At 56.8% G+C, this 11,821-nt stretch overlaps 1 protein-coding gene across 2 annotated transcripts; it reads left to right on the forward strand.

Moving 5' to 3' along the window:
• On the forward strand, positions 1-11,574 carry CDR2L (cerebellar degeneration related protein 2 like). 2 transcript variants are annotated; one of them, XM_078880544.1, is made up of 5 exons: positions 1-583; positions 5,893-6,005; positions 6,946-7,094; positions 9,590-9,757; positions 10,495-11,574. In XM_078880544.1, exons 1-5 carry the CDS (start codon positions 523-525, stop codon positions 11,402-11,404), a joined length of 1,401 nt encoding a protein of 466 aa, XP_078736670.1. In that variant the 5' UTR covers positions 1-522; the 3' UTR covers positions 11,405-11,574. The 2 variants fall into 2 exon arrangements, with proteins under 2 accessions (XP_078736670.1, XP_078736671.1); XM_078880545.1 differs by having other exon boundaries at positions 6,952-7,094.
• Positions 11,575-11,821: the final 247 nt, after the last annotated feature.

An 11,821-nucleotide genomic window follows, 5' to 3' on the forward strand; every position in this document is an offset into this window, starting at 1 on the left:
TCCTCCTCCCTCCTCCTCCCTCCTCCCTCCCTCCCTGCTCTTCATCCCCCGCACGCCTCCATCGCGAGGCGGGGAGGGAAATCGCAGCGGGGCTCTCAGACTCGGCCACGTCGCCACGGGCATCTGCCGACAGCAGGGGCCGCTCGGTCGGAGACACAGACACGGAGAGACAGAGACAGACACAGAGACAGAGAGACAGATACGGAGAGACATAGACACGGAGACATAGACACGGAGACACATATACAGAGAAACAGACACAGAGAAACAGACACAGAGACAGAGAGACACAGACACTAAGAGATACTAAGAGATACAATCGAGACAACTAGAGAAATCCGTGCACAGACAGACACGGAGACACGGAGAGACAGACACGGAGACACAGACAGACACGGAGAGACAGAGACACGGAGAGAGAGAGACACAGACAGACACGGAGAGACAGACATAGACACGGAGAGACAGACACAGACACACAGAGACACGGAGAGACACACAGACACGGAGAGACAGCTCGAGATGGAGGAGTATGAGATTGTGGAAGATGAGCCCTGGTACGATCATCGCGACCTGGAGCAGGGTGAGCCTCGTGCACCCTGCTGCACCCTGCTGCACCCTGCTGCACGCACACTGACACACTCAACACTGACACACGCATACTGACGCACACACTCACACACTCACACACTCACACAGCCTGCTGCACTCACACACACTGCCTGCTGCACTCACACTCACTCACACACACTCACACTGACACACACACTGACACACACACTGACACACACACTGACTGCTGTACCCTGCTGCACGAACACTCACTCACACTGACACATACTGACACATACTGACACACACTCACACACTGACACACACTGCCTGCTGCACGCACACTAACACACACTCTGACACACACTGCCTGCTGCACACACTGACAAAGATAAAGATCCCCCGTGTAGCCTTAACAGACTGTAGGGGCAAGTGCTGTTAGCGAGCACCTATGAAGGCCAGAACGGTACACGAGGGGGTGGGTGGCCAGCACCACGCCCGACCGCCTTTGTCTCCCCAGTGGCGATGTTTACACACTGCACCAGGTACTCATTTCAGGCTGAGTCAACCTAGGGGAGGCCCAGGACCGGTTCAGATAATTATCACTGGTGTTGGCCGTGAGCGGGAATCGAACCCGGGTTACCGGGTTCATAGCGCAGCGCGCTAACCACTACACCACCGCTCCCCCCCACACACACACTGACACACACACACTGACACACACACACAGACACACACAAACACTCACACTGCCTGCTGCACTCACACAACACAAAAACAACCGTCATTCGCCACTAAGTGGCGGTGACGTCACCACGACGCTTGTGCCAGGCCATGTGCACCTTGAGGCCACGCGAAGTGTCGAACGCCCGCTGGCAGGAGGTCACGGGGCAGACCCAGCAGGTGCCACGGGTCGACTGACCGAGATGACCGAGATGACTGGCTGATGCACCACCTGTGCCCCTACTGTACCAACTTGCTGTGCTTTAGCCACCGGCACTCCGCTCGTTGTTGTGAGCGTCGCTCCTCCGCCCTCCGTTGTTGTTGGAGGGCGACTGCCTCCAACTGCCCAGTAGCGTCCTTCACGAGCCTCCTCCACTGAGGCCGATCTTGACACCGCTGGTACCAGTCATCGGCAAGTCCACTCAGCTCCACGTCCTCCTGTACCACATCACTCCATCTCTTCTCTAGCCCGTGCCGCGCCCGTTTAGCCCCCTCGATCCGGCCGAACAAAAGCTGTTTAGGCATGCGGTGGCTGGGCATGCGGGCTACATGACCCAGCCAACGCAGCCTTGCCTGCCGGAGGAGCTCACCGATGGGTCTTTGCCCAGATCTTTCAAGGATTTGTGAGCTCCTCACACAATCCAGCCTGGTTAAACCCAGGATGGATCATAGGCAGGCCAGCCTAAATGTTTCCAACTGGCGAAGATGCTCCATTAGGGGGGTCCACGTTTCACAAGCGTAGAGAAGGGAGGGAATGACCGTGGCCGAGAAGACCTGAAGCTTCGTGCGGAGCGACAGACCAGGTAGCTTCCACACAGCGTCACGCAACCGATGAAAAGATATTGCCGCTTGACTGATTCGGAGTGAGACCTCTGCTGTTAAACTGGAGCCGGTCATAAGCACACTGCCCAGGTATGGGAAACTCTCCACTCTCTCCACTACTGCCCCATCACCGATTGGGAGTTGTGGGGGTGGAGTGTCCGATGGTACAAAATACCCAGGCAGGTGTTTAGTTTTGGTGGGGCTGATGGTAAGGCCCCACCTCTTAGTGGCACGCTCCAGTCTCAGCAGCAGCGTCTCCAACTCCTCTTCTGAATGAGCAGCTATTACCAAATCATCGGCATACATAACGTGGTTGACCAATAGGGAGCCATCCCTTGATCGCACCCGGGCGTCGATCAGCCTCCCATTATATCTACCTAATGGAGATTCCCCCGGTATAGCTATTAAAGGCTTCACGAACTACGTGGTCAAAATAGATGTTAAATAATTTGGGAGCCAGAGGACATCCCTGTCTCACCCCAAGGTGTACAGGGAAAGGCTCTGACTCCTGGCCACGTAGTTTAACCCGGGCCCGCTCACCATCAGGAAGGTCCTTAATGATCGTGAGCAGAGGGTCAGGGACTCCGAAAGCACGAAGAACAACCCAGAGCTCAGGCCTACTGATGAGGTCTTGACCAGGTCAATAAAGCAGAGATGTAGGTCTTGTTGAAATTCCCTACACCTCTACTGTAGCAGACGGACAGAAAATATGGCATCTGTGCAGGACCGCCCTTTCCTGAAACCGCATTGGGGCTCCGCAAGCCTCTCCTCAGCGTGCCTAGCAAGGCGATGTTGAATAATCCTTGCCAGGACCTTTCCCGGCACACTGAGGAGTGAGATGCCCCTGTAGTTGTTACAGTCTGTGCGGTCCCCCTTCTTAAAGAGGGGGACCACCAGGGCATCCTTCCAATCCTGCGGAACCCGTCCAGCGGTCCAGACTTGTTATGATGTCATATTGGGCAGTCTGTGCACAAACGCCCTCCCTCAGTATTTCGCTTGGGAGATCATCTCTGTCCGGTGCCTTTCCTGGTCTCAGACTCTGGATCGCCTTCAGTACTTCCTCAACAGATGGCACCTCAGCCAGCCACTCACAGGGGGTGACCTATTCCAATATTTGAGGCACTGCAGCCTGAGTAGGGTTATCCCCACTTTGCCCCATGATGTTTTCTTGGCTGAGGGATTTTCCCTCCCTCAGGACCTCACAGAAATGCTCAGAAAATCTGCAAACCTGTTCCTGGGGGTCGGAGATTGGATTACCGTTTTTCCCCCTAATGATGGTAATAGGTGTGGCGCTGCAGGTTACTTTTTTGATGGAGTTAAATAGTGATTTGTGATCGCGGGCCACTGAGGCAGACTCCATCTCCTCAGCAACCTGCGACCACCACCCATCCTTGCAGCGCCTTACGGCTCTCCGAACCTCTGAGCGAAGGCTCTGGTAAGCCTCCTCATTCTCTGACGTGGGATGCTGTAGCCGATGAGAGTGGGCCTGTGGCTTTTTCTCAACTATCCTGAACACCTCCTCTGTCAGCCAGGGTCTCTGGGGAGGTCTGGACCGCGTACCCAAAGCATCCATTGCAGCTGCATGAGTCACAGTCCTAAACCTCGCCCATTTACCCTCGACATCAGGAGTGGGGGACGATGCCAACCCCAGCCGCAAGCGATGATGAAATTCTCACTTGCAACTTTCATCAGCTAACTGAGACCAGGCCACTTTAGGTTGGAATGGGGTCTTGGGTGTACACCCACCACCGGAGTGGAAGAATGGCAGGCGCATCTTACAGATGACTAGTCGATGGTCAGAGGGCAGATCAGCTCCACGGTAGATCCTGGTGTCAAGGACATGGGCTCGCATCCGCTAGTCCATCACTATGTAGTCCAGCAGATGTTCTTGCTTGTACCCGGCATGCAGCCATGATGTTGTGTGGATGCGCCGATGCCGGAACAGCGTGTTGGTAATTACAAGCCCATGGGCTGCACAAAGATCTAGCAGCCTCCTACCGTTGTTATTGAGCTGATCTGGCCCATGCCTTCCAATCACTCCAGACCAGGTGCTAGCATCATGACCAACTCGGGCATTGAAGTCACCCAACAAGATGACTCTGTCCCGAGTGGCCACTTTAGCCAGCACCTGTGACAGGAGGTCATAGAAGGCATCTGACTCATCGTCTTTGCCTGCATCCCTCCACGGATGTTCATCTTCGGTGGGGGCATAAGTAACCACGACCACCACTCCTCGCCTCCGGTTGATGGGAAGGCGAGCCCAAAGTATCCTGGGGCTTACAGCTTCCCACACCTCACGCTCCCACGCCCCCTTCATTCTTTTGTTCAGAAGAGCCACACCCTGTTGTTTGGCAGTCTCCTGCCCCGAGTGGAGGACTGTCCACCCCTCATGGTGGTAGGAGCCAGAACCGGTCCATCGGACCTCCTGAATGCCACAGAGATCCAGGCGGTACCGGTCCAGCTTCCGACAAAGGAGTGGCAGCCTCTCCTCCGCAGTGAGCGTTCGAACATTCCACGTGGCCATTCGTAATGGCTTTTCGTTGTTTCTGGAGGAGCCCCGAGGGTGAAGATTCAATCTCCTGGCTAAGCCAAATGGGGTTTGGCCAGGAGACGTCATAGACGCCTGTCCCCCCGGGGCCTCCGGCACAAGCTTATAAGTTACATATTTATTTTTAAGTCGTAGTTTCGTGGTAATGAATTGAAGGTGGTGGGGTTACCAGCCCCTCGCACCCGTCCAGAGCCCCCGTTTAGCCACTGTGGTGGTCACAGACGCCATGAGGGGAGAGGCCAATGGGCATTGGCCCTCCACCCCACAGCACTGTCCACGACAGTGTTCCCCGTCCAGCACCGCTAGGAGGTAGGGGGTTTAGTAATAGGTTTTTACCCTTTCAACTGGTACAAAAGCTGATACCTTTATACAAGGCATCATGTTTGCAATAACCACAACACAAGCAGTCAAAATGCATACAAAAATAAACAACTCTGATAATGATATGCACTGTCCTTGAAGTTGATTGCATTTTGACTGCTTGTGTTGTGGTTATTGCAAACATGATGCCTTGTATAAAGGTGTCAGTTGTGTACCAGTTTAAAGGGTAAAAACCTACTACTATATTTTGCCACTGGTAAAGGAGGTCTCATAGTGAGGTAGGGGGTTCATCTTCTTGTTTTTTTCGGTAAAGTCACGTAGAATGGAAATAATAAAATAAAACATTATAAATTAATTCTCACGACGTTTCGGCCACAACGCAAGCAGCCGTCCTCAGGTGAAGAACAGGTCTGTCGGGGAGGACGGCTGCTTGCGTTGTGGCCGAAACGTCGTGAGAATTATTTTATTATGTTTTATTTTATTACTTCCCTTCTACGTGACTTTACCGAAAGAACCAAGAAGATGAATCCCTGCAGTCACGAAAGCTTTAAAATTATTTTATTGGTTTATTTTTATTATTTTATTATTTCCCTTCTACGTGACTTTACCGAAAGAACCAAGAAGATGAATCCTTGCAGTCACGAAAGCTTTAAATCGAAATATATTATTTTTTATTATTTTATTACCTCCCTTCTACGTGACTTTACCGAAAGAACCAAGAAGATGAATCCCTTCAGTCACCAAAGCTTTAAATCGGGACGACGATTGCTCGCGTTCGCGATCGAAACGTCGCGATCTGTTATTTTTCTACCGACGAAAGAACCGCGGAGCGCGCGTGCGAACCGTCTGCACGTGCGCGCGCGCGTCGAACTTCTTTCGCGCCGTACGTAGCGGCCAATGGTTGTCGCTGCCGCCCCTCCACGCAGACTTGCAGCTGGCGGCCGAGCTGGGGAAGACGCTGCTGGAGCGGAACACGGAGCTGGAGGAGACGCTGCAGCAGCTGTACGCCGCAAACCAGGAGCAGGCGCAGGAACTCGAGGTAGGGCACGCGCACCGTGGACTCACGGACTCGCGGACTGGTCACGGACTCACGGAGTCACGGAGTCACGGGCTCACGGACTCACAGGCTCATGGAGTCACGGAGTCACGGGCTCACAGACTCACAGGCTCACGGAGTCACGGACTCACGGACTCTCAGACTCCTCACGGACTCACAAACTCACAGGTTCACGGACTCTCAGACTCCTCACGGACTCACAAACTCACAGGCTCACGGAGTCACGGAGTCACAGACTCACGGAGTCACAGACTGCTCACGGGACTCACAGGCTCACGGAGTCACGGACTCACGGACTCACGGACTCACAGGCTCACGGAGTCACGGAGTCACAGACTCACGGAGTCACAGACTGCTCACGGACTCACAGGCTCACGGAGTCACGGACTCACGGACTCACAGGCTCACGGACTCACAGGCTCACGGAGTCACAGACTGCTCACGGACTCACAGGCTCACGGAGTCACGGACTCACGGACTCACAGGCTCACGGACTCACAGGCTCACGGACTCACAGACTCACGGAGTCACGGACTCCTCACAGACTCACAGGCTCACAGGCTCACGGACTCACGGAGTCACAGACTCACGGAGTCACGGACTCACGTAGTCACGGACTCACAGGCTCACGGACTCGCAGGCTCACGGAGTCACGGACTCACAGGCTCACGGACTCGAGGACTTTAATTTAAGACCAAAACAGGAGAAGGATTTCTCCACAAATCTGTCTGTGTCGCCTGATGAAGATGGTTGTAATTTCTGGCGAAAACGTCCGTGTCCCCCCCCACCCCCCTCCCCCCTCCCCCCACCCCCTCCCCCCCTCCCCTCCTCCCTCCCCCCTCCCCTCCCCCCTCCCCTCCGCCCTCCCCCCACCCCCTCCCCTCCCCTCTTACCCCTCCCCTCCCCCCCTCCCCCGTCCCAGTACCAGAGTCGGCAGGCGGAGCTGCTGCGCCAGGTGAACGAGCAGCACGCGCGCATGTACGAGCAGCTGGACAACGCGTCACGTGACCTCGAGACGGACAACCAGCGGCTGGTGCTCGAGAACAAGGCCGGTCAGCACCGCGTGGAGAGGTGCTGGGGTGGGGGGAGGGGGGGGTGGGGGGAGGGGGGGGGTGGGGGGGAGGGGTGGGGGGGAGGGGTGGGGTAGGGGGAGTGGGGGTGGGGGGAGGGGTGGGGGGGAGGGGTGGGGGGAGGGGTGGGGGGAGTGGGGTGGGGGGGGGAGGGGTGGGGGGGAGGGGGGGGGGGTGGGGGGGAGGGGTGGGGGGGAGGGGTGGGGGGAGTGGGGTGGGGGGGGAGGGGTGGGGGGGAGGGGGGGGGGTGGGGGGGAGGGGGGTGGGGGGGGAGGGGGGGGGGGTGGGGGGGAGGGGTGGGGGGGAGGGGTGGGGTAGGGGGAGTGGGGGGTGGGGGGAGGGGGGGTGGGGGGAGGGGTGGGGGGGAGGGGTGGGGGGAGTGGGGTGGGGGGGGAGGGGTGGTGGGGTCGTGGTGGGGGGGGAGGGGTGGTGGTGGGGGGGAGGGGGGGGGAGGGGTGGGGGGGAGGGGTCGTGGTGGGGGGGAGGGGTGGTGGGTGGGTGGGGGGGTGCTTAATAGGTGCTCGCTAACAACGCTCGTTCGTTTGGACGTGCGTTGATTCGTTCATGCGTCTGAACACAACTCCTGTTTCTGTCGGCAGAAAGGGGTAAAAGCTGTTTTTACTGGTAGGAACCTCCTGGTTACACCAGCCCACAGGGGATTATTGTGTCCGTCCGTCGTGAAGGGCGGGGCTGGGTGGGGAGGGGAGGGGAGGGGTGGGGAGGAGCTGGATGGGGAGGGTGGGGGGTGAGAGGGGTGGGGCTGGGTGGGGAGGGGCTGGGTGGGGAGGGTGGGGAGGGTCGAGAGGAACTGGATGGGGAGGGTGGGGGGTGAGAGGGGTGGGGCTGGGTGGGGAGGGTGGGGCTGGGTGGGGGGTGGGAGGGGTGGGGCTGGGTGGGGAGGGGCTGGTCACCCCGTGGTGCCCTTATAAAACTCAACGTTTCACCTACTCACGCCGGCTTGTGCCCGCCCTCACAGTCGGCCATATTTGCGGAATACACCACGCCGCCGTTGACCCTGCAGGCCATTGACCGAGCAACCCAACGTTCCTACCAGCTCCCTCCGCAGGACAATGTGTTATTTTTCATGATACTGTGATACTGCCATGAGAAAGGGTCCCACGATATCGTCCCTCGTCACCACCACCATGGTTGTAGCTGCTCAACGCGAGCTGTGAATGCTCTGCTACGAGTGGCATTGCCCTTGTCCTGTTCGCCTGTTGGCGCTGTTCTCTGGTCTGATGAGAGAGGGCGATGAACAAGGCTGCTGTGTCTCTGTTGTAGGACAGTCAGTGTCAAAGACGATGCAAGTCGATTACTACACTGGTCAACAACAACAAAAAATTAACCCGTAAAAAAAAGTTTTTCACTATAAATCCTTTATATGCGTGGCGGCTAGAGTCCTCTCGTCCTCTGGCTTGAGATGGCTGCCACCTATGGGTCAGATGATTGCCTGCCACCATTAAGCAATTGGAAATTAAATAGAATTTTTTTTGTTTCTAAAAAGTGTAAAATTTTGGAAAAACATTTTCACGAAAATAAATTGTCACGCACAACGAGTCTGTGTGCAAAATGTCAGCTCGATTGGATCACGGGAAGTGGGTTAAAAAACGACCGAAAGATTTGCACGGTCGTAAGCGCGCAAGCAAGCCAACGTAATATAAAGGATTTTAAAACATTTTTTTCTGGCCTGGACTTTTGCAGCTGTTCTAGACTAATTTCAAGGTGCTGATTCCAAATCTGATCTCAGATTTGCTCTGTCACATCTCATTTTAGGCTATCGGCATACCCCATTTTCATTGATTTTACCCGAAAGTAACTCTGTCACTTATGATTGCAAGTTGTTGCGAGTCAGTGACTGCTTTAGTGTTAAAATACGGTGCTGTATTTTTAGGATAGTGTGTTTATAATAATATCATTTTATGTAGATATCCACGTTCATTTAATATTTTTCTTCGGCAGTTTTTATTGAAAATGCAATATTTGACATCTCAAAAACCTGATGCCACATTTCGAATCGGCACCCAAAAAATTACCTTAAAACCGTTGGAATACCTTATGCCAGAAAAGTGTGTTGACCAGTGTTATCAGTGCCACGTGGTTGTGTGCATGTTCCTCACAAGCAGCGTGTGTGGTCGATGCTGAGCTTGATTACTTGCGAAAGGCATCGTCTGTTTGCGTGTAGTCACTTGAAGATGTTTCTTGTTCATGTTTTTAAATCCTTTATGTTAAGTTCACTTGCTTGCTTGCTTACACTTTTTAGGAAAAAATAAATTATATTTAATTACCAATTGCTTAATGGTGGCAGGCAATCATCTGACCCATAGGTGGCAGCCATCTCAAGCCAGAGGACGAGAGGACTCTAGCCGCTTCAAGAATCCCAACCGACCGAGATCCAAACGACCAAAAATAAATATCATTACACACGACCTCCTGTGTACCCGGAGAGGACAGACAAACACCCACGCTCCCACGCCCATCGCTGCCCTGTGCCATCAGGCTCACGGCCACCGTCCAGGACCTCCAGGACCAGGTGGAGCAGCTGCAGCAGCAGCGGCTGGAGGAGCTGTCGGTGGCGCGGGGAAGGAGGGCCCACCCGGCCAAGGTGCACCCCCGTGACCCGCGGGACCTCACGTCGACCCCCAGGGGGTCATGCTCGCCACGCAGGTGAGCCGCGTGCTTGTGGGTGGGGGGGGGCGGTTGTGGGGGGGGGTAGCGACGGGACCGACGGGACCGACGGGACCCCCCCCACAATCTCCCTCTGCTTGTGACGTGTCACGTGACTTGGCGGGAGTGGCGCAGCGTGTGATTGGCCGAGGGTCGTGGTGTAAGGAAAGACGTGGGGGGCGGGGGGCGACTACAATTTCTACCCCCCCCCCCCACCTCCACCTATGGGGCAGTTGCACCGCCTGCGCACTCGGAAGTGACGCAAACTCACCCAGAATGCACTGCGCACCACGCGTCACACCAAAGGGAGACGTTGAGCACTTGGTGAGGGCTCTTCTGGCTGAACGTGAGTAATATATAATCGTAATAGCAACTCGTTCCTAGGCTGACATACTCCTCTGTTTAGAACTGCTGTTGGTGTTTGTTGTCCTTCCCCCGCACCTCCGATTGGCGTGGTGGGTGACGTACGGTGCGAGAGAAGTTCCACACCCACCCATACAGCAACAACAACAACAATAATGCGTCTTCTTGGTTCTTTCGGTAAAGTCACGTAGAAGGGAAGTAATAAAATAATTTTAAAAAATTTGTTTTTATTACTTCCCTTCTACGTGACTTTACCGAAAGAACCAAGAAGATGAATCCCTGCAGTCACGAAAGAAGCTTTAAATCGAAAAATAATGCGTCTCGCGTATCGTCGACGGTTCCCGGTTTAACCGACGTGCGCCGTTCGTTCGCAGGAGCGCGTCGTGCGGGGCGCTACCGGACCGCTCCGTGTCGCCTCGGCACCACCGCCACCACGACCACCACCACCACCTCCTACCGTCACCGCCACCGCCGCGACCCCGCGACTTGGCCTCCGAGCTGGCCCTCGAGCGCCGCCGTCGCCTCGCGGCCGAGGCGACGCTCGAGTCGGCGGCCCACGACCGCGGCGCGGCCCTCGCGGCGCTCGCCGACGAGCTGGCGGCCGCCCGCGACGGCGCCGCCGCGCTCGAGGCCGAGCTGCGGGAGCTGCGGGGGAGGGCCTCCTCCTCCTTCTCCGGCGACCGGAGCGACGGCGCCGCCGCCGCCTCCGGCGGGGGGAGGAGGAGGAGGCGGCCCTCGCCGACGCGCGACTCCGACCTCCTGGTCGCGGCCGCCAAGCATGTGCCCGAAAGCGACGACGGCGACGACGGCGGCGTCCGGCGTGGGGCCGCGTCGACGCCGGGCGGAACCGGCGACGGCGGGGGGGACGCGTCGCCGGGGCTGGGCGTGCGGAAGAGCAGCAGCGAGACGGCGCTCGACGCCATCGGAGGGGACGGCGGGCGCACGCCGAGGGGCGGCCTGGGCTTGGGCCTGGGCGGCATGAGCATCCTGAGCGAGGTGGACGAGCGCTACCACGCGCTGCTGGAGCGACACGACGAGCTGCTCGCGCGCCACCGGCGCCCCAGCTTCGTCGCCGCGCTCAGGGCGGGGCGCAGCGCCAACGCCGCCGTGCAGACGTCGGCGGAGGGTGACGGTGGTGGTGACGGTGGCGGTGACGGCGGTGGCGGCGGAGGCGTCAAACTCCAGCGCCGGCTGAGCCAGCACCAGCCGGAGTACAAGGCGCTGTTCGAAGAGATTTTCTTGCGCATTCAAAGGAGCCGAGCCGCGGACGACACGGACACCTGACACGGAGAAGGGAATTCCCGTAATGTCGGTTTTTTGTTGGGTTAGAATCGCGAAAATATATAAATGTGTCGTTAAGCCCACCGCCACCCGACACAGACAACTAGTAAGGTTTGTCACTTGAAAAGAAAGTGGCCAATTCGTTAGTAGTGTAATAAAGGTCGTTGAGGCGACTTCTGGAATCCGTCTTTTATTCAACTTGTATTACAGCTTTTCCTTCACGCTGCTGAAAGGCAGCGTGAGAGGGACAGATAGACAGAGAGACACACACTGCCACGTGGCAGCCTGGACCACGTGGCAGCCTGGACCACGTGGCAACCCGGAGCCCCGCTCCCGCGTGGCCCCCTTCCTCTGTTCGTTCCCGTTCTGACCACGTGTCGTTCGTCTCCACCCCTATTTAATACCCGGGTCACGTGGTAC

The sequence above is a fragment of the Lampetra fluviatilis genome, chromosome 58 (assembly GCF_964198595.1).
Source record: "Lampetra fluviatilis chromosome 58, kcLamFluv1.1, whole genome shotgun sequence".
NCBI classification, from domain to species: Eukaryota; Metazoa; Chordata; class Hyperoartia; order Petromyzontiformes; family Petromyzontidae; genus Lampetra; species Lampetra fluviatilis.